The sequence below is a fragment of the Symphalangus syndactylus genome, chromosome 3 (assembly GCF_028878055.3).
Source record: "Symphalangus syndactylus isolate Jambi chromosome 3, NHGRI_mSymSyn1-v2.1_pri, whole genome shotgun sequence".
NCBI lineage: Eukaryota > Metazoa > Chordata > Mammalia > Primates > Hylobatidae > Symphalangus > Symphalangus syndactylus.
The window spans coordinates 134,825,975-134,851,317 of record NC_072425.2 but is presented as its reverse complement, the minus strand read 5'-3'; the positions used below and the strand labels follow the sequence as shown (position 1 = coordinate 134,851,317).

The window sequence follows — 25,343 nt, the reverse complement described above, 5'->3', positions numbered from 1 at the left end:
AGTTGAATATAAGCAAAGAGGGAAACCAGAATAGAGAAAGGCCTAGAAATTATGTCAGAAAAGAAAAAAGATACGTAGCCTGGCAAAAGGAAGGTGTGGGGGCCTGCGGTAGCAGTTCTTGAATATTTGAATAGCTGTCATTTGGTCGAGATTGGGCATATCCTTTGAACTCCAGAAAGCTAAGGCAGATTTGGGCTTGATAAAGAAAAGCATGTGTACATGGCTGTGGACAATGAAATTAGATAAACTTCTGTGTGGGGAGCAAGCCCCTTGTCCCTGGCAGCATTTGAGAGACTGAGTTGACACCTGTTGTGTCGGTGTAGAAAGCCAGTGGGTATGAGATGGGGCCAGGTGAGGTGAGCTCTAAGGCACTGCCCCTCTCAGATTCTGTAGCTGAGGGGCCAACATTCCCCATGGTCTCCAGGCAATGTCTTTGTTCAGCCTCACTGTCCCAAATTGCAGCCCACTCACCACTGGGGCACCCCAGGAGCTGTGGCTTTGGCCTCCAGCAGGTGGAATTTCTGGGCCGCACATTTCTCCTGCTCAGAGTGGCTGGAGGACTTGCTAGTGTATTGTAGCAACTCCTGGACTTTGAGGAGGGTCTCGGTCCACAACGCTGGTGGCCAGTCTCAGTGACAGGAGGGATGCTGCCCTGCAGAGAGACTGTGGAAAGCATTACGGCAGCACCAAGTTGTCTCACATCCTGAGATCCTCCAGCGCATGGACTGGCAAGTCCAGCCTGTGGTGAAATGGCCAGACTTCCTAGGAAGAGAACTATCATCATCTAAGTCAAGGTCACCATCATGGGCCTGGGCCTTGACTTTCTCTTCTCTGGGGAGGAAAATCTCTGCAAGGGGGCTTCTGTGTGAACAGCATTGTACAAATACATGATTGGCATACAGACTTAAGACCTCTGAGGCAAGGGGGGAGCCCTGACCAGAATCCAGAGAACCTGGTCCCCAGCCACAGTGTAACCCAAGGAAAGTTCCCGGGACGGATTCAGGTTTTGCAGGGCTGGAAGCTTAGACCATTGAGGGCTGGAAGCTTAGGCCTCTCTAAGTAAAACAATACAAAATTATGAATACAAAATTAGATACAAATATGATTAATATTTTAATAATCAAATGTGATTAATATATTAATAATCAAATGTGATTATTAGTTTAGAATGATAAAAAGAAATTGCAACAAGTTACAAATCTTGAAAAAACTGACAAATGCCATCATGAAATCCAGACAGATAACATAATATTTGTATTAACTAAAAGACACACCTCAAAAATGCTTTCTAAGTTAAAAATTTGTTTTTACGTTACTTCTGCTCACAGCTTTACACAAGCTGGCTTTTGGCTCCGTGCATTTCAAACCTTGTCTTTGCTATGCTACACACACACCTCTGGTGCAGGCACCTGAGGCCACAGTCATACTGTGATACAACTTCTGGCTCTGCAACTTCCTGTCACAAAGCGCGGTGGCCCAGTCGGTGGTAGGAGTGTTCCTGGAGGTACATGCATGGCCTGTGAACCATATAAATACATTCCACCAATCCCAAGCCAGAGTCAGATCCCCCCAAAATGTTCACCAGACCCACCGAGAAGCCAGAGTGGAAAAGGGTAGCAGCCGTGATTGACTGTAGTTAAACTCTATTATTCTACAACTGTTTTCATATCTGACCATGTGAACACATTACTAGGGCCCTGAAGGAACCTGAAGCTTGAGCTGTGTAAGTGTCATGGTATTAAGCATCCCAAATCTGCCTCTGGGACTCCTCTGACTTTCAGGCTTTTCATCTATATAATGATCAAAACAATTCTGGCATATGTATCCAGATCGTTTTTGGTGAGAATCAGAAATGGATGAAAACATAAAGCCTCTGGAACCTGGAGGCGCTGCCTACAGGGTCAAGATGACGACTGGGAAGGGCACAGTGATGCAGGCTGAGCAGGAACTGCTGAGACTTCTTTGGTTTTAGACGTCAGCACTCCTGTGGGGTCTAATGTCCTGCCAAATGCTCACTCTTAGAGACGAGAAACTCCAATACTAGAACTTTCAAGCTTAAGACTTTGATTCTAGTTAAAGGACATCTCTCTGGAAGGCATGGCACTTGAGGCTGTAATCAGATATCTGCTACCTTGTAAGAATGAGCCCATCTGGTCATTAAATCAACATTTACTGAGTGTACCCCTAAGAGCCAGGAGGCACCAGGCTAGGGCCTGCAGGTACAAATCGAAAGGGTCAGAGCCCAGTGTCTAGAAGAGGAGACAAGTCAGACACGTGCATAAATAGCCACAATTCTAGACAAAGGGATGAGACCCATGGGCCAAGTAGATGTCTGAGGCAGTGGGAGACCAGAGGAGGCCTGGTCAGGGATAACTGGGGGTGCCTGACCAGGCCCTGCCGAATGCGAAGCCTTAAACAGGTGAAAAAGGGGGCACTGGGTACTTGAGAAAGGTGAAGGTTTTCCAGTGTAGAAGACTCTTTCATAAAATTTGATAAGCACATTTGTGAGTGACACATGGGCCAGAAGAAATGCTGGAAGACTTGGGAAGCCAGCAAATTGAGCTCCGCTCATTGCACTTTTTTTTTCCTATCTCTCTTAGTTTGCATACCTCCCACCCCACCACTCCCCAGAGAGAAATGTGCCAATGAGCTTCAGCTCCGTCGAATCTGGGCTTCATGGAATCTCTCTGGGTTGGCTTCTCAACCGATTTCAGAGTTGTGAGCTGAGAAAGAACAGCAGGAGAGGGGCCACAGTTATTCAGGGGACTCCTGCCTTGCTGGGGGCTTCCACAGCCCCTGACCAGCCATCCTGGTGTCACTGCTGAGACAGCAGCCTGAACAAGGGCAATGGGACCCCAGAGACTGCATCTGTAGAGTCGGAGCCCCAGGGCTCTAGACCCTTTGCTCCAGTGAGCTTACAGCCATAATATTATCATCCAAAATGATGAGAGAGTAAGTGGCAAGCATACCTAGACATCTTCTGAGCCCAGCAGACAGAATTTTGGTTTAAGGAGAACCTGGGTATTTTAATGACACATACTATTTTTTTATATATAGGCATCACAGTCTATGAATTGTAATGATTCATCCCATCTCAAGAAGATGGTATTTTAGATGTATGTGTATATATTTGGAGCCAAAACTTTATTTTGTGTATTTTTTTGTGCCTATTAGCTTCTGAATATCTGTGCATAAAAGCTTCTGTTTCTCTGTCTGCACACATTTGTGGGTACACACTATACACCTATGTAGGGCAGGAGGGGGGAATGTGCATATTTGTTTGCATTTACCTTGTGTTTGGTCTTAGGAAGGGAGCTTGGTGATCATTCCAGCCCAGCTCTTTCACCTCACTGGTGAAGAAACTGAGGTACAGAAAGGCAAGGTGACTTATCACAGATCACCCAGCTGGCTATGGAGACAGAGGTGACACAAGAACCTAGGATATCTGATTTGTAGATTAGGACCCTTTCTATAATATTAAAATCAATTTTAAATTGCGGGGAGGGAAGAAGGGAGATCCCTGTTTTTCCCTCCCCCAACCGGTAAGTAAGTACGAAGAAGATCAATCTTGAATTAGCTATATAATACCAAAAGTTAAGTTTTTCACACTGACCTCGTTCAGTATTGATTCCTTTTATGAAAACCCTATTTATACTCAAGTTGTCAAAGAATTCCAGAGGGCATATGAAGCCTTTGTTAGAATAATTATATGCCTTTGTTTTTGAAGAAAAGTATCCAAAATATATAAGCTTATTGTTTGAGTTAAACAATAAAAACATCTGCTGTTTCTCATGATGGCTCTAGTCTTAATATAACATGGCAAAATAATACCCCCTAAATATCCATGATTAACCTGAATTGGAGAGGGCTCACCTCCCAGTGACTTCATATAGCTGCTTCAACTGGCATTGTTTAAAAAAAACAAAAACAAAAGCACAAAAGCCAAAATATAGACAGATCATCACCTAGCATTCTGATGCAAGAAAATATTAAAACTGATCACTGCTTTTAAATGGATAATGTGTCCCCACTAGAAAGGAATCCCACAAATCTGAGGCTTTAAAAAATGGAGCATATGCATAGGTGCCAATGCAGAATTTCTGGATTGTGTTCAAATCACATTTAAGCACAGGTGTGCCTGTCATTAAGTGTTTATGTTTACCTGTACACATGAACGTTTGCCTGGGCAACTGTGTTTGTTCTCACTCTGGCGTGAATATATTTGTGTGTGGGTGTGAAGTTTTCCATATAATTTTGGGAACTGTCCCTTCTATCAAAATAAAATATAGCCCCTCCAAAATGTCAGCTGGGGAGGGGACTGTCAGGGTTTAAGGTGGGCGTGGGGTAGAACACGCCGCCTGACTCTTCCCCGGCGTTTCAGTTTTCCCTTAGGATTTCCTGGCATGCTGGCTTGCCCACCCCTAATACAACTCTTGTCGAAGAGGAGACTTCTGAATACATCTGAGCCAACCTGTCATTTTCAAAGATATTTCCCTAGATACTGAGGAGGAACAAAAATCAATGGGAAACACAAAAAGCATGAGGCCTGACCTGCCTGTTTTTCAGGTCCTTCTTTTGTTAGCTATCTCTCCAGGCTCTGCCAGCCTCAATGTGCACCTTCCGTGTTTCCGCAGCCTCTTGCCTGGATTCCCAGCTCCTTGGCTCTGGCCTTGTCACAGCATGCAATGCACAATATCATCCCAACATTCCCCCAGTGGGCTGTTCCCTCCTCCCAGTTCCCACAGGTCAAGGTCCTTGTGAGCAAAGCCATTCCTATTCATGATAGTTACCTGTGCTCACTATGTGCCAGCCATGGGGCTTGTCTTATTTAATCCTCGCTACCACTTTCCAAGGCAGATGCTGGGGATGTCCCCATTCCACCGGTAAGGAAACTGCAGCTTGGCACACATACATTTCCCAGGCACACAGCTGGCAAGTGGCAGAGGTGGGCTGAGGACTCATCTCTTGCTGTTTCCAAAGCCAGGCTCTTAACCATGACATTAGAAAGCTTCCTTTTGCCAGAGGGGGTCCCCAGGTCTGCTCTCCCCACTTGACCACCCCTTTATTTCCACATATATTTCTCCTCCCGGGGACAGCCAGACTGCAGTCACCAGCACAATGAATGACCTCACCCTTCAGGTAACACACATGTTGTGGTTCTTTAAAGCCCCCTGCGTGTAACTAGCATAAAGCCTCCTACACTCAGGTTGTAGGAGGTACTTGGGGTAGATGCAAAGAGGAGGGTCCACCTCTACTTCCAGCCTGCGGGGCACGGAGCAGCTGTGCTGATATCCCCAGGCCCACTCAGATCCCCTCCCAACAGACAGCAGCCCTTTTCATCCTGTCTGCCTTAGCAGTTTATTTTAGGCATGGCCTGACCAGGTGCTCTGGGTCAATAGGCTTAGTTTTAAATAACTGGATTCCTCTCAATGACCGTTCCCTTTTGAAGGGAAGGGGCATGGTAGAAGAATGAGCCAGCAGGCTGAGGGCGGTGAGAGATGGGAGCTAAGACAGAAGATTGGAAACGTGAGGGCTCTGTCACTCCCTGCGTGACCTCGGGCAGGCTCATGGCTTCCCCATTCTGGGCCTCAGTTTCCTTATCTGTAAAGAAAAAGATTGGTCTGGGTCATCTCGAACACCCCCTGCAGTCTGTCCCCCATCTCTGTTCTATGCCTGTGTTTCCAGATGACAGAACACCTCCTGCAAATTGTTTCGGGGTGGTGGTTTCGCATGAGGAGCTGAGCCACCGAGGGATGCAGCAGCTTATAGAGCAAGCTCTGCTCTGGAGTCGGGAGGGCTGGGTTCTAGTCTTGCTTCTGATACAACCATGGTGGACTTGAACAAGCTAAGCCCCGATTTTCTCACCCGTTTAAAGGATGAACCTTGACAACATTATGCTGAGTAAAGTAAGCCAAGCACAAAAGGATACATACTTTATGATCTCACTTATGGGGTACCTAGAATAAGCTACTTCATAGAGACAGAAGGTAGAATGGTGGTTGCCAGGAGCTGCGGGAGGGGAGGGGAAGGGGAAGTTATTATTTAATGGGTGCAGGATTCTGTTTGGGATGATGAAAAAGTTTTGGAAATGGTAAGTGATGATGGTTGCACATGTGAATGTATTTAATGCCATAGAATAGTACACTTTAAATGGTTAAAATGGTAAATTTTATGTTACGTATATTTTAACATATAAAAAACACATACTTTTCAAAATTTAGTTAAAATTTCTAGGGATATTTTGGCAAAACCTGGGAGTGAGGAGTCCCAATCCTCCCGTGTGAACTTAGGCCACACATTTCGAAGAAGTAAATTTTCTTCCTCTGGTAAATGCAGCTAGCCAGCGGCACCCTTCTCTCCCTCCAAACTTCGCACTCCGCACTGCCCAGGTACAGCCAAATTGTCAGGGCATACTCAAAGCAGCTTCCATGACCCTGCAAAGGGAGTTCCAGTCCTGGCTCATAGGCCATTCTCAGGCGTACATGGATCCCTTCTCTGGGTTCTCTTATTTTGGAATTAAGACAAAAGGAGGGCTTTCCAACCATATTGACCTTTACAGCAGACCTGGCTCAGCCATGCCTGAGGACCCAGTGCCTGAGCCAGTGCCTGACACAGCAGGTGCTCAACATTCATTTGGTCACTGAGAAGACGCCCTCACTCCAGTCCTATTCTATGCCAACTTCATAAAAATGAGTGTAAGGAATAAGCCAATTTCTGCCAGGCAGGAAAGCTATAAGGGTGGGTAGGTAAAGATAAAGGAGGAAGATACACAGGTAGAGTTGACATTAAACTGCTCATTGCGAATAATCGTTTAAATAGTCACAATGTGCCAAGTGCTGAGGAAAATTAGAAGAGTGCCGGGGGGATGGCTGGACTCATCTGGGGTTCTCCGGAGGGCAGGCTTGCGGAAGTCACGAAGGGTTGGAAGGGCAGCTAGGAACTTTGGGGTGGGGAGTAGCACCAGACAGCACTGAAAAGCCTGGGATTCTACCCAGAGCGTCCATGCTCCTTCCGGGGGGGTAAGCTGAGTCCGAAAGAGGCAGGAAGCTCGTGTCCCAGGTGACTTAGGCCAGTAGAAACCGGGCGTCCTTGGCTGAAGCATGGCAGGCTGTTGGCACATGGATGACACATGCCTGTGTGCGACCACAGGCTCCAAGCCGGTGGGTGACAGGGACCCCTCGCCTCTCAGACAGCGGAGCCGGGTCGGAGCCGTCTGGCTCGGGCCGCCACTCCTGTTCCCGGGCATGTGGGGCTGGGGTCCGTCTGGGCTCCGGACTCGCGTGGCGCTCACCACCCGGGGTGCCGCGGGGGGGCGGGGAGAGCGGCCGCCTAGCCCAGCCCCGCGGATGACAGGAGCCGGGGAGCCGAGGAGGGAGGAGCCGCCGCCGCAGCCGAGCGCTGGGCTGAGGAACAGAGAGAGAGGGGCGCGGAGTGCGGGCGGCTGGGAGCGCGCTGAGCGGGGGAGAGGCGCTGCCGCACGGCCGGCCACAGGACCACCTCCCCGGAGAATAGGGCCTCTTTATGGCATGTGGCTGGTAACTTTCCTCCTGCTCCTGGACTCTTTACACAAAGGTGAGACCTGCGCGGGCGGCTGGGCGGCGGAGGCGGCGGGGCCAGGGTGGCGCGGCTGGCGGCGAGGTGGGGTGCCCGGCGGGCTCCAGGTGCCTGGGGGGACCGACCGGGATGCAAGGCCCGGGTGGGGCGCAGCGGGGAGGGACAGGCAACCTGACAGGGGCCGAGTGAGGGTCAGCCCCCGACCGCTCCGCCAGCCACCCGCGTCTGCCGTTTTGGGGCGCGCCCGTAGGGGTGGTGGCGAAGGAGCCCCTCATCTCCCTGCTTCCCTGCCCGGCGGCAGTTCTGCCCTGGACCCCTCCCCCAGCCCCTTGCCCTCTTCCTGCGGCTTGGTGGCACTGGGACCCCGGAGTGCCCTCCGAGTCGAGGGGTCCTCAGGCCGTGACTCTTGACCTAGGAGTCCTCGCTTATTCGGCCCTCGGACTCGGCGGCTGATTCCTCCGCTGTGTCCGTGCGCCCCTCTCCCGCCGCGGACCCCAGCCCTGGCGCGAATGTTGGCGCACCGCATGGCGCTTATCCGCGCATTGGCTGGAGGCAGGGTGGGGATAGTGAGAGTCCCGAGAGCTGGAGGTCCCTCGGATAGCAAGTTTGTTCTCCAAACCCAGAGGTCACCCTCCCCCGGCCCCACCCCACCCCTCTGCCCCGGGCGCTAGCTAGCCCCGGCTTGGTGCGCCACCGTGGCCACCTCGGGCAGGGCGCCCCAAGGTGCGAGATTCTCCGCTTCCGCGCCTGGCCAGTTGGACCTGGGGACAAGTCTTCAGGCTGGGGGGCGTGTCCCTCTTCCTGGAGAGAGGGGGTTGCTAGGGGTGGGTCCAGGTGTCCGGCATGTCCAGACCTGCGGCCGGGGCGCTGCGTACCTGATCCGCGAGGCAGCCGGGACCGGGAGGTTGGAAGAGGGCAGACATTTCCGACTGAAGCCACCTGGGCACTGAGTCGGGACCAGGCAGGTGCAGGTAGTCTGGCTTCCAGGCTATCGCAGAGGACGTGCCCCCGGGCGCGCAGATGGCGGGAGATGAGGCGGCCGAACTCCGCGCCCTTGCGCGGTGGAGCACACACGCTCCAACAAGCTCAGCGTCACCTGTTCAGCCCTCTAACTTTTCTCCTTCTCGCCCCGGGGCGGCTTCTCTCTCCCTTTGCCCTGGCTGTTGCCCTGGCCGGGCAGCAACTCTTGACCCCAAGGCGATGAGGAAGGGCACTCCAGTGAAGGGTTGTCACCCGGGGAGGGGTCCAACCCTGCCCTGCTGGTGCTCCTGGGGTCTGGAATCTGCAGCCTGCAGGAGCCCACTGCGATACATCGTGGGTTGCGGGAAGGAGGATAACCCTTATTTGTAGATACCGCCGGATCAAAGCCAGACTCAAGGCCCAGATACTGCTGGCATTTACTGGGCGATCGGATAGCGGGACAAGGAAGGGTGGCCTCAAAAATCGTGGACAAAGTAGTTGAGTTTCTCAGAAGGTCCAGTGGGGTCCCCCAGGTTACACACCAAGGCTGGTCTCTGCTGTTTAACCCCTTGCCCCCCGCATCGCACTCCTTCATCCCGCCTTAGCAGAGCAAGAAGCCTGCCTCCTGTTCAAGCCCCACCCCCGAACCCCAGTCTCCCTCTCCCCAGGTTCTTCCTGACTCCCTCCGCCCCCGCAGGCTGGCTCGGCTCGCAGCTTTAATTACATTAATATTAAAAATACATAAGGTGAGGAGCGGCTTTCTCTCTCGATAGTTCTCTCTCCAACCCCCATCCCCTTTTGCAATTTGTCAGGCGAGAAAGCACAGGCTGAAGCTGCTGCCACACTCTAGCCCGGCTTTGTCCCCAACTCCCCCATGCCTCCACAACACTCTCTGGAGACGTCTTCCAGGACAGCCCATTCCCGGGGAGTGCAGGAGGCCCCTCAGCAAATACCTGAAGGACGCTCCCCTCCCCCTTCCAGGAGCCTGGCATTAATAAATGAAGCCGAGCTATTTGATAGGGCGGGAGCAGATGGGGGTGGGGGTGGAGAAAGGCCCAGAAGGCAACAGGACAGCCAAGGGGCAAAATCTTGTCCAACTCGAGATGGAAGTTGCCAGTGACCTTGGACCTGTAGGCGGGCTGGAGGTGCCAGTTGTGGCGGCCCCTCGGTGGCCTTTGGGTCTGCAGAGCCCGGTGCCCCTGCGATTCAGAGGCTCCAGCGTCTGTTGGGCGCCAGGGCGCCTCGCCAGACAGGCCTTTCTTTTCCTTGGTGCCTTAATTGGGTCTTAGGTGCCAGGCTGGTCCCCGGGGCCTGTTCTGCTTGGGGTGGCGTGGTAGGGGGTGGCAGAGGCGGCTTGGGGAAGATGTGATGCGGAGACAGCAAGAAAGATGGGGTTTGGAGTATTTTCTCTCCCGTTGCCAGTCACCCCCGCGGCACCAAGGAAAATGTAAATGTGAATGTTCGAGCCTGTTACAGAAAACAATATCCTCTTGCGATAATTTGTACGTCCATCTGTGAGGAGCGGGAGGAGGCAGGGAGGGAGAGGAGAAAACAGGATGAGATGGAGCATCCTTTGGATGGAATTAAGCAGTTATTGAATGTGTTTTAAGCTTCTGTTATTTCCATTCCTCTCAAAATACCTTTTTTTTATGATGCCTGAGCTCAGACCGATTCCCCAGAACTAAACTGGGAAGGTGTTTTAATCATCGGTTATCGAGTCTCCAATAACTGCCTTATTATTGCCAAAACAAATCCAGGTTTAGGCAGCCGGATGAACCCCGGCGAGGCGCTCTCCGTTGTTCCATCCAGCGTGCCAGCATCTGTGTTGTCTGCATTTGCATTTTTACTGTGTAAAAGAACAAGCTTCCCCGGCACTAAAATTCCTGTTTTCTAAAAGCCAAAATAATGGATTGCATTGATTTTTTCATTTCCCACCCCAACTTCTCCGATGGGGACTCATGGTTCTTCTCTCTTGAGAAGACCAAATTAAAAGCCTTCATCAGGCCATTAAGAAAATCTCCAACATTCTGTTCAGTGTCGAATTAAAAAAGGGGGGGCAATGGGGAAATGTGTTTTTAAAATCTTGAAATGGCAAACGCAACTTAGGGGAGGCAGGCGAAGGGCCAGTGAATACTGGGGAGGGGCTGAGTGGCAGAGAGACCCCGGTTGCTAGAATAACATGAGGGAGATTGGCAGGGCCATGATGCCTGACAAGCCTTTCTGATGCTTCGTTTTTCTGGGCATCAAAGCCAGCTGCCTTTAATATATTTCTGCGGTAGAATGGGGAGCTAATTAGAAACAAAAAGCAAGTAAGCAGTGGACCCAAAGGCAGCGCTTAAGTTGAACAGATCCCGGGGGACTGGACGGAGAGGCTTAGTTTTCTTAGGATGAGGATCAGAGAGGAGGTGGGCAAGCAGACAGGGCTTTGGCCCAGGGACAGCTTGCTAGGGAAGCAGGCCCCAAACAGGCTGGCTGGGAGCCCCCAAACACAGGGCCAAGGTCTGTCCAGAGCACCCCACGGGCTGTTAGTCTATGACAGAGGGGTGCAGACCTCAAGCCTTCCTGACCTTCTCTGTGTCTTAGAATTCCATCCTTGCCACCCTGCTCTGGCTGGTGAAGGATGATTTAATTGTAGATGAAGAGAGGGGAGGGCAGATGCTCAGAGAGCTTTTCTGCAGGGATACGAGTTCCAGGCTTCGAGGTTCTTCCCTCCTCCATGATGTTGGAGGATTTGTTTTCTGGGGACCTCTGAAGTAGTCAAGAGAAGATCCCCTAGTTCCTGAAGCACTTTCTCAGCTCCCAGCCCGGTCGATTCTAGCGGGTACCCAGGTGCATGAATAGGGTGAGCTACAGGCAGCAACGATGGCAGGGTGCCAGGAATCCAAGGGCACGCCCCAGATTTGCATATAATCTGCATATAGATTTGCACGCTCACCTAGCCAGGCCAAAAGCTGTGCCCTCTGTGAGTAGCATCTTGATCTCAACCTCAGTAGCAGCCAGTCATTGGCTTCCTCCTTGCATGGAAGGCAGTGGGGCAGGAGCTGGGAGAAGGACTGGTGTTGGTAATGCTTCTGTCTCCCAGATTTTGTTGCCTCCATATGTGCCTCCAGTGCTCAGCACTGGCTGCATCTGGCAAGGCAGCCCCAGAGCTCCCACCACCCCTATCCAAGGACAGACAGTGGCACTAGGGATATTGGGGTAGGATGGGTAGCAATGGGCCAAGACACTGTAAGGTAGACCAAACTTGGAATGTGAGTTGCTCCTCTCATGCTGCAGGAAGAAGAAGAGGGTGAAGAGAGGGGCAAACTAGCTATAGAAATCCAGGGCCTGCATTAGCTTCCTGGTGGGTGCACCCCTAGAATGCAGGGAGCTGGGTGCCTAGGGCTGCCATCAGCAGGTGGTGGGGCAGTGGCTGATGGCATGGGGGTATGGAGTGAGGCGGAATGCTCTTTCACCCTCCTAGTTTGTCACCACCTAGCCTGGGAGGTGATTGTGGCTTCAGAGAGATGAAAGATACAGCACCAGCTTCTCATTCCACCTCCCCTAGGGCAGCTTCAGGTATGTGGGTTGGTTATGGCGGGGCAGAGGGAGGACAGGCACTACAGTCACTGAGGGAAGGGCGTGTCAAGAGCCTGGAGTGATGCTTGAAGAGTGAGCACTTCAGGAGAGCTGAGTGGTCCCCCCAGCGAGCCAGCTGGGATGCTGCAGTGGGAGTGTGGCCTCGGGAATGGTTTTGTCTGCATTTCCAGGGCCCTGAGAGGATACTACTATGGCAGGTGCAGCTCCAAAGCCTTCCCAGATTATTTTTCTGCACATCCACTGATCAAGAAGGGGCCTGGCCCACCAGAGCCCACAGAGGTTTCCAAGGGATGTGGTATGGAGGCCTAGGGGGTGAGGTGGAGCCTCAGGGGATGGATAGAGGTAGAGAGCGGGGGGAGGGCCAGAGGGCAGAGCTTCAACTAGAGCTTTTATTCATTATCCAATTTCATATATTAGAGTAGAATGAAAAATAAAAAAGGTTGCAACCCACTAGTGTGGTAGAAATTCGGAGTGAAGGCAAATCTTTCATTCACATCCTGGCTCTGCACTTACTGGCCATGTGACTTTGGGCCTCTCTGAGCCCCACTTTCTCCAGCTATGAAATGGGATTAAAGAAGATAATGCATATCAAGTAGCCAGAACATAGTTAGTGTTCAATAAACATTAGACCTCTACTTTTTCCTCTGTGTTGCCTGTACCTTCCTCTCCCTGCCCCCTCTCCAGAATGCATCATCAGATCCTTCCCTAAGCAGTTGAATTAATCAGCCACATTTTTGGCCAAGCCAGCTGGCTTAGACTTTATAACAATAAGAAAGATGGAGTAGTGGCCAGGACAGGGTACATCAACTCCTTCCATCCATCACCTAGCTGCATAGCATGTAGGACTCCTTCAGTAAGATAGCTGAGGCCATGTGGTCACCTGAGTGTCCCTGGGGTGCCCAGCACACTCCCTTCCCCTGGCCATCAGTGGAAACGAAGAGGGCTGAGGTTGACTCCAGACTTGGATTTGAGGTGAGGCAAAGGCTCGTCTCATATCTGCCAAGGGAAGGCTGAGGTTGGTTGTTAAATCTCTACCATGGTTGGTCAGAGTAAGAACTATTCTGGAGTTCATGCCATAAAGCCTGTGTAAGCACTCCTCACAAAGCGAGGAGCCCTCATAACTGTCACTGGATGTATTTCTGTGTCTCTCCGTGCTGAGATGAACCTCTGTTTTTCAGGCAGTTTTGCACATAGAGAACACTCTTGGCAGCCTGTGACCTTGGGACTGCTCTTCCCTCCATGACCCAGTCTGTCACAGGGAAGCAGCATGTGACCCAGAGGTCAAGTGCTGCCTATGGCAGGCCATGGCCTGTGGGATCCTACATGTTGGGGAGGCTGTGGACTCCACAGCCTGTGTGCCTTGTTAAACAGATGTTTGTCCTGTGCTGCTTTAGCGTGAATGGCATTAGCCTTGGGGACCACCCATGCCACTCCAGCTGCTACTCCCCTCGTTCGTTCAGCTGCCCTGCCCCACTCCCTGTGCCCTGTCTCTACATGATGCTTGCACTAACAGTTTCCAAGGTCACCATCTTCATTAACAACAATTACTCAAATGCTAGTTAGTTGCATATCCATTAAACTTATTCTAAAGAGATGCATATGTGTTTGCACGTGCATGTGTGTATGTGTGTCTGTGTGTTGGAAAGAACATTATCCATGGACCTGAATAAAGCTCAGCCTGTCTTACCTGGGCAAGTTGCCTAATGGTTCATGTGCCTTTATTTCGTAATCTGTAAAATGGGCAAAATTACCCCTGTCCTGGCTGTCCTACGGAGCAGTTGTTACTGCATATGTGCATAAATAAGAATAAGAGGCATAAAAATGTACATCATGTGACAGTGCTTTGTATACGGAATGAGGCAACATGTGAACACACATATGTAAACACCACAGCAAACCCGTTTTAGCCTTATAAATGCTCTGCTGAAATGTGAGGCATAATTACTGTCATTTCATCATACAGGAACGATGAAGGTCTCACAGCTGTTTGTGGCTGTCTCCCTCTCCGTGGGCCCCAACATATGGAGAATTTTCCTAGCTTTGCTTTTCAGCATCATGGGGAACAGCTGATGAGGCACAGCCAGGCTGGCAATAGTCTTCCTGGAGCAAACTTGGCAGATCCCTTGTGGCCCCAGTGGCGGTGGGAGTGGGAAGAAGCCTACCTCTGCTCCCTCCTCCCTCCTCTCATTCCACTCCAAGGTTCTTAGATGCAAGTGTAGTCCATAGTCCTCTGGACCAGCTCCCCCAAAGGGACATTCTCCCTGCAGGGAATCCACAGTCTTTTGTGGGAAGAGCAGTAGGCACAGTCCCATCTTATGTGACCTCATTTAAGGTCACAGCATTCATTGGAATCTCTGAAAACTCTGCCGAGTCAAGACTAGTGGACACCCTGCTACTAGGGTGACCCTCCCGCAGTCGTGGTGTATGAGAGAGGATGGGACCCCTGCGTCGTGGGTGGGAGAGGGAGATTCAGGTGATCACCTTGGGTAAAAGTCTTGCAGGGTTGGAAGGCATCTTTAAGGCTGTGGAATCTGTCCCCTAATCAGAGGCTGATTCCCTCTGCAGCTTTCCCACCCATCATCTTTTTCTATCTGCACTAGTACTTCCTGCAACAGGGACTCCTTCCTTGCAAGGCAGCCCATTCCTGGCCACACAGCTCTGACTATTACAGAGCTCATCCTTAGAATGAGTCAAACCCTGTTGTGGTCTTGGACCTTCTACTCACTGGTCCTGATGTCACCACTTGGGCCACATAGAGCAAGGCAAAGCCCTCTTCCACTTGACAGCCCTGCGGCTAAGATCAGCAGATGTCCTGCCCATCTGAGTCCCCTCCTCTGGACACGCAGCATCCCTAGTTGCTCTGATACACCCTCGAATGACATCGTTTCGGTGCTTCATGGTGCTCCTGAGTTCCACAATGGCTAGTTTTCTGACAGCAGGGTGGCCAGAACTGAGAGAACATTGGAGACAGCACTGTAGCCCCAGCTGGGATGCTGGTGAGCTGTGTCCCTGGGGTAAATGACTCTGCCTCTCTAGGCCTTGTGAATGGAGGAGATTGGACAAAATAATCTCTTAAGTCCCTCAAGCATTAGCAGTCTAAATCTAGGATTCTCTGGGGACAACTGTGCTGTCTGAGCTGACTCCCTGGAAAGAACTTTTGGCCATAAGGGACCTTCGTTTGACAGGCCCTGTCTAGAAAGGGCTGGAAGATTAAAGAGTCTGTCCGACAGTCAGCTGTTGCTCATAACTTCTCCTGGAGCGGATGGCACAGGGCCTTGGAGGTTGAAGGATAGCTGCGTCTCCACTGGACCTCGCAGGTTTCTGGTTGCTGGTCACAGAAACCATGTTTGTGCTAAGAATCTTAAAAACAAACGCCAAAACCACCCATGTTTCTGATGGACACAGGGAGGACACTTGAGCTGCACTTTGCATGGGGATTGGAAATGGGGGGTGTTTTTTGGTCATTTCAACGACTAGGGTGGGGAGCTGCTGGTGTTTAGTTGGGGGAGGGATGGAATGACTAATGACAGGGAGATTCCCAAATAATTCTGAATTATCATATCCCAATTGCTCTCTTTTGTCAGAAAATCTCCCTACAGTGTGCTCACACCGTGGGGATGGTCTGAATCTAGCCTGTCATGTGCCTGCTGAGCCACACATCCTGGCATAAAGATGTGAAAGGCAGCTCTGCCACTATGAACTGTGCAACACCAAGAAATTATTTGACCTAAGAGCTTGTCTTCTTATCTGTAAAATGGAGTCTTGAGCAATAGCTATATCCAAGGGCTGTTGTAAGAATTAAATGTGCAATAATGCAAGAAAAAGGCTTCCCACCATGCCTGGCACAAAACAAATGCTAAAAAGAAATGATGGGGCTGGGCATGGTGGCTCACGCCTGTAATCCCAGCACTTTGGGAGGCCGAGGCAGGTGGATCACTTGAGGGTCAGGAGTTCGAGACCAGCTTGGCCAACATGTCGAAACCCCATCTCTACTAAAAATACAAACATTAGCCAGGCATGGCGGTGCATGCCTGTAATCCCAGCTACTCAGGAGGCTGAGGCAGGAGAATCACTCGAACCTGGGAGGTGGAGGTTGCAGTAAGCCAAGATGGTGCCGCCGCACTCCAGCCTGGGTGACAGAGCAAGACTCCGTCTCAAAACAACAACAAAAACAAAAAACAACAACAAAAAACAAACAAAAGATGGGACTGTGACGGGGAAGGTAGTGGTGGAGCAGGTGTGCCAGATTGGGTGGACATCACAGGCAGAGAGCATGGGACTTGGCCTGTTGCTCCCTCTTGTCTAAGGACCATACCAGCTCAGGCTGCCTGGTACATGCTCTGATGCTGTCTGGGAAACTCAACCCTCTCCTTCCCAGCGTCTGGGCTCAGACAATTTCCAAGATGTGGATGTAACAAAGGGTTTTAGTGAAGCAGCAAGACACCGACTGGCTGGTCCTCCTCTGGGTTTTGAATGGACTTGCTGGGTGAGCTGGTGGGAGGATCACACTACTGGTTGATCTCTCTAGATCCAATTTTTCCAACTCTGGGATGAGAACAATCAGAGTGAGGGCACATAATACATCTCCCGTGAAAACCTTTGTGTGGAAATACAGTGAAGTAATCAACCTTGCAAATCAATCCAAGAAACCTCTCCAGCTCACATCTGCATGAAGAACTCTGCGTAAGTCCTGGGAGTTAGCAAAAGCTGTGTGGCTACTGCAATGCTCTGTTGCTATTGATTCTACCACTATTGTTTTCTTATCTTGATCTCCAAATTAAGTTAATTAATGTGGTGGTAGGGTCTTGTCAGCCAATCAGATGACAATTGTCTGTCATTGGGAAAGGAAATATAGAAGTCCAGGATGGCAAATCTACTTTTCCAAAGGACTGTTACTCTCAGTATAGACAGAGGACACTAGTCTCAGAAATAGAATTTCTGGCCATATGACAGACTTGGTGAATCTGTTATCTAAGGCTCTGCATTTTTAACAAGCTCTCCAGGTGATTCTTATGCATATTGATGTTTGAGAACCACGGTTTTAGGTTATTATTATTATTATCATCAGAGGTGAGCAGTACATATTTGTTGCACAAGGATTCACTTTTCCCACAAATACTTACTGCTTGCCTGCTATAATGATAATGCTTGTAACAACAGCCACAAATACTTAGGTGGTGCCAGGCACTTACATACACCAGAAACTGTCCCAAGCTCTTCATATATGTTAACTCATCCAACCATAACAACCCCTGAGGTAGACATTGTCACCACCTTTGTATAGATGGGGAAACTGAGGCACAGAAAAGGGAGGCAATCTTGCCTGGGGTTACACACACTGCTTGTAAGTGACAGAGTAGGGATTCAAACCCAGGGAGCCTGGTACCAGAGGGTGGGCTTTTCACCACTGTACCGTGTGCCTAGTTTGTGCCCAGGAGACAGAGTGGTGACTAGACAGTCACTGCCCTCAGGGAGCTAATGGCCTGGCAGGGGAGAGAATACCTACTGGCCCATTGGCCCTGACCATTCCTCCTCTCCCCTGCCCCCTGCTCCCCTGAAGACCCACGACCTCTCCTACAAATGGTTGCCATGCCCGGGTAAGGCTGCATCTTGAAGGATCTTGCCTGTCTCTGAGGGGGTGTGGCAGGGGCCCCAGCGCTGGCAGATACTCCTGGATGAAAAGTCCAGTGAATGAGATGAATAAATATTGTAAGGGAAGAGAACAAAATGACTCATCTCCCAGTGGAGGTGCGAGGTGTTAATATTTCAGTCCCCTCGGGTTGTCCTTTACGATGATTACAGATGATGACATGGGGGTAATTCAGTGTGCACCTCAGAGCAACCTCAGTCAGCCAGCTCCTCCCACTGCAGACAGACACCCCCATCCCACACAGGCAGGTGGGGTGGGAGCCCCGGGGGTCACATACACGGGGCTCGAGTTCCCTTTGCAAAACTAATCCTGATGCCCAAGCAAGCGGTAGAGGGCGAGCGAGTGAGTTGATGCAGTGGATACTTAGGTTTCAGCGGTGACCCTGGGGGCAGGCAGCCCAAATGCCTGGGGGCGATTTCTGGTTTAAAAATATTGCTGTGCTATTTCCACACTTCTAATCTCCTAGCAATTTGGAGCCTGTTTTATGAAACACAGCATCGGGGTGGTGCTCAATGTTAAACGGCAGAGAAGATTAAATGGGTTTAAGTCTGGGCGTCTGTCACATGACAACCAAGCCCATAACTTCCATTTTCTATTAAAAATCCATTTCTCCCTTTGACCAGAAGAAGCTTTGCTGTTGATCTGAGTGTCTCTCTCTTTATTTATGAAGTGTTCCCCCTCCTCTTCTTTCTTTCGATAAATATGCCTGGTTCTGTCTGCAGAGGGAAGAAAGAGCTGCGGGGAGTGGCTGGGATTGGAGGGGAAAGGAGGTGTCTCTGTCAGGGATTTGCTTTCCAAATTGGGACCAGCTTGGAGAGAAGAAATGAGGGGAAACTTCATCAAAGCCCAAACTTTGAACTAAACGATGTGATAGAGAAAGCTCAGGTTTGGAGCTGGTTGAATTTTGACTCCATCTCTTCTTGGCTGTAGGATCTTGGAGAAGATGTCGACTCCTTCAGCCTCCTTTTCCTCACCCTTAAAATGAGACTAATGGGCCCTCCACCTCATACCTTTGTGTGAGGACTAAATGGTCAAACCTGGTGCCTGGCAAAAGAAGGTACTCCAAAATGTTAATCTCCTTTCTTTTGGGGACTGCACACCATTAGGCCACTAAGATTTTAGGGAAATAGATGTCCAGCCAAAATGCCACAGAAGTTAGCCATAAGGACTACAAGAACTTGGATAACCTCAGGCGCCACTGTCGGGGACTGCTGGACACCTCAAACCTTGCTTTCCCAAGCTGGCAAACCTCCACGTATCCCCTACTGCCTTCAACCCCCCACTGTCTCCACCATGAGGCCCAAACTCCTCAAGCCAGCTGGTTTCACCTCTTCTCCCCAAACCCACCCAGTGCTCCAGCCTGCAAGGTTTCCACAGGGTCCCCCAACATGCATGCCTCACCCACTGTTGTTGGGCTGTCTTCTCTGGGAGTGCCCCCGCTTGTCACCCCACCTATCCAGGTCTTCCAGCTCAGCTCAGCTCCTACCTCTTCCCAATGCTTTTTCTCTGGCTGCTGAATAACTTTCCCCTTCCCTCCCCATGGCTCTTGGCTAAATCAGTGCTTTCAGCCCGCGGGTCACATGTGGCCTGGTGCTATTGTTTTAACCCCCTTTCCTGTTCCCCCTCTCCTTTACAATCTCCTGGAAGGTGGAGCCATTCTCCTTGTCTTTGATGCCTCCCACCATACCTGGGATACTATGGTGCAGCCTGTGTCTGGTGCTTGGTAAACATCTCCTGAGGCAATGAACGTCTTCTCTGGTCCCTGGATCAGAAATGACTGGGGAAGGAGGACACTGAAGGGTGCAGGAGTCAGCTGAGAGGAAGTAGCGTTTGGAGAGGGCTTGGAATTCTGCAGGGCTGCAGGGTGGAGCTGTGCCCTTTCATCCCTGCAGTAACCTTACACACCCTTGACCCCTCAGGGAGAGTAAACAATCCCTATCTCTCATAACATCCTCATGGGGAATCAAGAACTGCCCCATTCCATTCCACCTTCTCAGCAGCTCTGGGAGGCAGCTAAGATGGTGCAATCACATCCTGCCCTTTTGTAAAGGAGGCTCAGGAGGGCTAAGTGGCTTGCCTGAGGTCACACAGCAGGTGAGGGGTGAGCACCCAGAGGGGAGGTAGTTCTGCCAGACTTCAAGGCAGGGGTCTGGGGCTCCTCTGGGAGCTTGCTGGGGCTTTGTCACGGCTCTGAAGATTCAAATGAGTCTGAGAAGGTGAGGAAACCCCTGCTGGAGAGGCCACACCAGACCCTATGAGGCCAGAGTGAGGACACCAGATTCCTACTACTGCCCCGTCTGTCCCTGGAGTTCTGAACACACCCATTACTTCTGTGGCCACTTACCTGCTGCCCATGTGCCCAGCCTTCAACGTGGCACATAGCAGAGATTTGAGGTATTTGCTGGTCTGTGCCTCAGTTTCCTCTTTATGTATTTGCTTACTCCCTTCTCTTGGCAAGCAGGGCGAGGCTAAATTAATGCTTATTTAAGGGTTTCTGCGTTCTGAGCTGACAGGTGCCTTGTGATGGTAAAATATGAACTCAATGTAAGTGCAAAATGCTATTGTTTTACACCTGAGGGTGATGTTTCATGATGGCAATGCACTGTCAGAGCCATACGCAGAAATGAATGGTGTGTCTAATCCTCCCCTGCTCCCCCAGACTCAGAAGACAGAAGCTCACATCCCAGGGTGGGAGAAATATGAGGCTCCTTGCCTTCTGCTATAAATCTGCCTTTTCATCAGCCCTGACAGGTGGCTGGACAATCCCAGTCAATTCATCAATTAAATCTACCCATTTGTAGTTGCTGGGAATCTTGTGTCCTTGGTTCCAGCAAGATCTGAGTCCCAGGAGTGCAGGAAGACTGCTGTCATTGTGGTTGATGCTCCTGGAGGGAGCAGAGGGGGCCTGGGGAAGTGGCCGTCTCAGGAGGCAGGGAGAGTGGAATGGATTTCCAGCCAGGAGAGAAGGAGAGTGGGAATGTGTGTTTGGAATGCGGTTGGGGTGGAGGGAGGGTTGGGAAAAGTACCCAGCCTGAAAAACCATATTCTGTGGTTTTATTTGTCTTCCACGGGGTTTCTGCAGTAGAGTGCGAGGTGCATCTCCCAGCTCTGAGGCGAGGCAAAGCTGGGTTCTAGCCTCAGCTCTGGCATTTGCACATTGTATCGCTTTGAGGAAGTTAGTGAACTTCTAAGAGTCCTAATTTCCTTATCTGTAAAATGGAAATAATAATAATAACACCCCCGAGGGAGTTCCGAAGATTAAATATAATATCTGTATAATATAATACGGTATCTAGAATGGACCTGGCACAGAGCCTGGCCTGTAGTTAGCAATGAAGTCAGTGGTGGCTATTATTATTGCTGGAGGTGTTATCATTACAGAGGGCTACATCATACTTAGCCTGAAGAATTTACTTACCTTCTCCCATGAATCAATTCCTGAATTCCTCCTTGTCAGGGATTCTCTCGATATCCTAAGTCCATTTACAGGCCCAATGTAGAGTCTTTCTGTACTGTGATGGATTTTGGCTCCCAAATCCATGAAGCTGCCAGGGTGAGAGTGCCTGATTAACTAGGTTTCTCAGGAGGCACCCAGGACCCCAAAGCAATGTCCCTGTTCCCAAAAGCAAAGTATTGTCTGAAATGCCCAGAATCCAACAGAAACCGCTCCCAAGAAGGAGTGTGTGTGTCGTGTATGTGCATGTATGTGTGTGTGCACCTGTGTGTTCTTGGCCAGCTGAAAATGGAAGATGGTGGCCAGGTTGCGTCTGAGGAAGGTGAAGGTCCCCTCTTTATTATTGCAGTGGTTACACTGTGGTCGTACATCACAGAATGGTTAAGACAGTGACTATAGGGCCAGATTGCCCAAGTCTGAGTCCCAGTGCCCTCACTTACTGGTCTTGTGGTCTTGGGTAAGTTGCTTTGATCTCTCAGTGCCTTAGTACCCTCATCTGTACACTGGGATACTAATAATACCTGTCTCTTAGTGTTGTTGGGAGAATTAAAAGAAGTCATATAAGTAAAGTCCCTAACAACAGTGCCTGGCACATAGAAGATGCTTAGCAAATATTTGCTGCATGGATGTCAGTAAGGAAGGCTTTCAGAAAGTGAGAAAAGTCTTGGAAGTGGGGCCTGCTAAGTGTATGTTCTAAGAGAAACCTCCCGAGCCTCAGTTTGCTGCCTGGTGAAATGGCATGATTTCATGCTCGGGGAACACTCCAGCCACAGCGAGCTGGGCATGCTTCCAGAGCTTCTGAGTGTCCCGTGCAGAGCAGACTTGCTCGGCCACCAACTTTATGACTGTCACAAGAGTAGGCAGCATGAGGAGGAGGATGGCAAGGCCATGTGGCTCCCCTCTCCAAGAAAGTACCTTTCAGCTGCTATGAGTGCAGTGCCTGGTGGGGACAGCAAATGCATTTGCTGCTAAGAGGATGCTCCTGACACCACAGCAAGAAGCCCACGAATGTGTTTTCCAGCACGTCTGCTAATGGCTCCATCACGGCTTTTTATAAGACGATGTGAATTGCTCTGACCAATGAGGCTTAATGGCCTTCCTCAACGAGCTGCCTGGTATATTCTCCCCAGAGGCTCGGCTCAGAGTTAAGCCAAGAATATTAATACAGCCGGATGTGGGCCCTCCCCCATCCTATAAAGTTGTGGAAATTGAGGTCAAGTTGGGTCCCCTGCAACGTTCTTTAAACAAGCAGCAGAGTGGTTTGTTTGCTCCTTGATCTTCCTGGTGGAGAGGGAGTGGCCTCCAGCTAGAGACCTGGGACCCTGCCGTCTCTTCCTCTGGGTTGGTGTCCACTTGCTAGTCTATGGATTTCTTAAAGGGGCAGGCTCCTCAAGAGGAAGGGGGGCACCCCTTGATTCCAACATTCAGGATTGCTGGGATAAGAGCAGGAAATATCTAGGCCTGATGCTGGGATAAGAGGAACAGATGGCCAGTCCTCCCCGTCAGGTGGCCCTGCCACTGCCAGCTGTAATCACAAGAACATTCTCCCATGTGGTTGAGGGTTGGAATGGCACCATGTCAGAGATGGAAGGGGTCTTTGCAGTCTTGCCCATCCTCTCCCTCCATTTTGCAAGTGAAGGAGCAGACGATCCGAGTGAGGAAGGGAATTGCACAGTCACATGGTGTCAGGGCTGGGTTTAGAAGCTGGGTCTTTTGCCCCAAGTCTAGATCTTATCCACCCACTCTTCTGCTGGTCCTCATTCAGTCCTCTGTGGCAACACATTTCCCAAATCGGCTATCAAGGTCTCCTGCACTCTTCCATCTTCCATTCCAGGCGAGCATCCCGGCTCCTGTAGCTGTTCATCTCAGAGCATGGTTTTGAGACCTTTTACAGCTTTCATCTGTGGGATGGTAGAGCACTGTAGTCCTGTAGTCCTCTTTAGGAGCAATGGGTTCACATTTTAGTTCTGTACCTTAGCTGTGTTATTCTGAACAAATTCCAAAAATCCTGGAATTTTCTTTTTTTCTCTTTTCTTTTTTCTTTCCTTCTTTTTTTTTTTTTTTTTTTTTTTTTTTGTTCGAGACAGAGTCTTTCTTGCTCTGTTGCCCAGGCTGGAGTGCAGTGGCATGATCTCTGCTCACTGCAATCTCTGACTTCTAGGTTCAAGCGATTCTCCTGCCTCACCCATCTCAAGCAGCTGAACTACAGGCGCGTGTACACGGCTAATTTTTGTATTTTTAGTAGAAACGGGGTTTCATCATGTTGGCCAGGCTGGTCATGAACTCCTGACCTCAGGTGATCCTGCCTCGGCCTCCCAAAGCGCTGGAATTACAGGCATGAGCCGCTGCACCCGAAGGCTGGGGTTTTCTGTAGATCAGGAACTGTCTCTGATTCACCTTTGCCAGTGCCTGGTATATAGTCAGTGCTCAATAAGTGCTTACTGAGTGACTGATGCTTGAAGGTCAGGTGAATGAGTGCAGCCTGTTGCAAGCCTCCGTGGCTTACGTGAATATTGTTAGAACCCATGCTAACCAAGTCTCTCCCCTTGCCTCTCCTGCAGCCCGCCCTGAAGATGTCGGCACCAGCCTCTACTTTGTAAATGACTCCTTGCAGCAGGTGACCTTTTCCAGCTCCGTGGGGGTGGTGGTGCCCTGCCCGGCCGCGGGCTCCCCCAGCGCGGCCCTTCGATGGTACCTGGCCACGGGGGACGACATCTACGACGTGCCGCACATCCGGCACGTCCACGCCAACGGGACGCTGCAGCTCTACCCCTTCTCCCCCTCCGCCTTCAATAGCTTTATCCACGACAATGACTACTTCTGCACCGCGGAGAACGCTGCCGGCAAGATCCGGAGCCCCAACATCCGCGTCAAAGCAGGTAAGGGACAAGACGCCTGCTGCCCCAGTGGCACAGGAGGAGGCTGCGCCGTCATTCCGAGGATATTCGGGGGGGGCTTGCAAGAAGTCGTTCACTCAAGAACAGTTTTGTTGTTCTCTTTTGAATCTTAGTTGTACCACTTGCTGTGTGTCCATAGGCATAAGAGACACCTTTCTTTCTTCTTCTTCTTCTTCTTCTTTTTTTTTTTTAAGACAGAGCCTCACTTTGTCGCCCAGACTGGAGTGCAGTGGTGAGGAGACACCTTCCTAAGCCTCAGTTTTCTCATCTGCAAAGTGGATGCAAGTACCTACCTCTATATCACTACATGTGATGGTTAAATGAGATGGTGCTCATTTAAATGAGGTGCTCACTTCAGCCCTTGACTTATAGAAAACCCGCAGTGAGGTTTTCTTGAAGCCTTTTATTGAAAAATAATATATAAAGGAAAATGCACATATTATAAGTATGTAGCTTGGTGAAATTTTACAAAGTTCAACTAACACTCAGATCAAGAAATACAACATCAGCATCTTAGAAGCGTTCCTCAAGCTTCTTTTCTGACACTATTCCCCTGAGAGCCACCACTATTCTGATTTCTAACAATATAGATATTTTGCTTATTTATGAACTTTATACAAATGGTGTCCAACGGTGTGTATTGTCTAGACCTTTTGCTCACCATTCTGCTTATGGGATTTACCCCTGCTGCTGTGTGTGGTGGGAGGTTGGTTGTTCTCACTGCTGTCTAGTGTTCTATCATGCAACTAGACCACACTTTCTTTGTCCATTCTACTGCTGAGGGGATGTCTGAGGATAACATATCTCATGAGAAAAGGCATTTTGGTAAAATTCACGATGAAAGACTTTTAGCAGTGAAAGATTTTGGTCTTTGGAAGAGTAGGTGGAGGCAAGGAGGTAGGGTTTCTCAGGTGGTCTATTTTAAGAAAAAAGAAAGTCTTATTTCTCTGGATTAGGTCAGGAGGCCAAGGGGACAGCTTAGGTCAGCCATTCTTCACTAGGACACCAGGATACACTGGTGTGTCACAGTCAATGGTAAGGTGGGTTTCGGATCATTATAAAGCACTGAAATTTTGGGAATGGTTTTCAACTTAGAAGAGCTTTTCAACTTAGACCCAGCCCACTGCAATGGTGCCAGGCCTAGGTCACGCCATCTTTTCCAGGGACTGTGTTGGGCCAACCAGGGAGAGTGGTTCTGGGAAAGGCCTCCCAATCAGCATGTGGTGACAGACCCTTTCTGACTTCTTGG

General features: G+C 50.2%; 1 protein-coding gene and 1 long non-coding RNA gene across 2 annotated transcripts in view; one reads left to right on the top strand and one right to left on the bottom strand.

Moving 5' to 3' along the window:
• Positions 1-2,591: 2,591 nt before the first annotated feature.
• Positions 2,592-5,233, bottom strand: LOC129479716 (uncharacterized). The gene is made up of 3 exons (XR_008656771.2): positions 4,791-5,233; positions 3,291-3,409; positions 2,592-2,723 (listed from the first exon to the last, which is right to left on the bottom strand). It is a non-coding gene; the product is annotated as an uncharacterized lncRNA (long non-coding RNA).
• Positions 5,234-7,172: 1,939 nt separating this feature from the next.
• DSCAML1 (DS cell adhesion molecule like 1) overlaps positions 7,173-25,343 on the top strand; it is a 379,006-nt gene continuing 360,835 nt past the window's right edge. The window contains exons 1-2 of the mRNA XM_055273293.1: positions 7,173-7,572; positions 23,759-24,076. Of these exons, the coding sequence (XP_055129268.1) occupies positions 7,245-7,572; positions 23,759-24,076 (646 nt within the window). The 5' untranslated portion in view covers positions 7,173-7,244. The remainder of the gene's footprint in view (positions 7,573-23,758; positions 24,077-25,343) is intronic.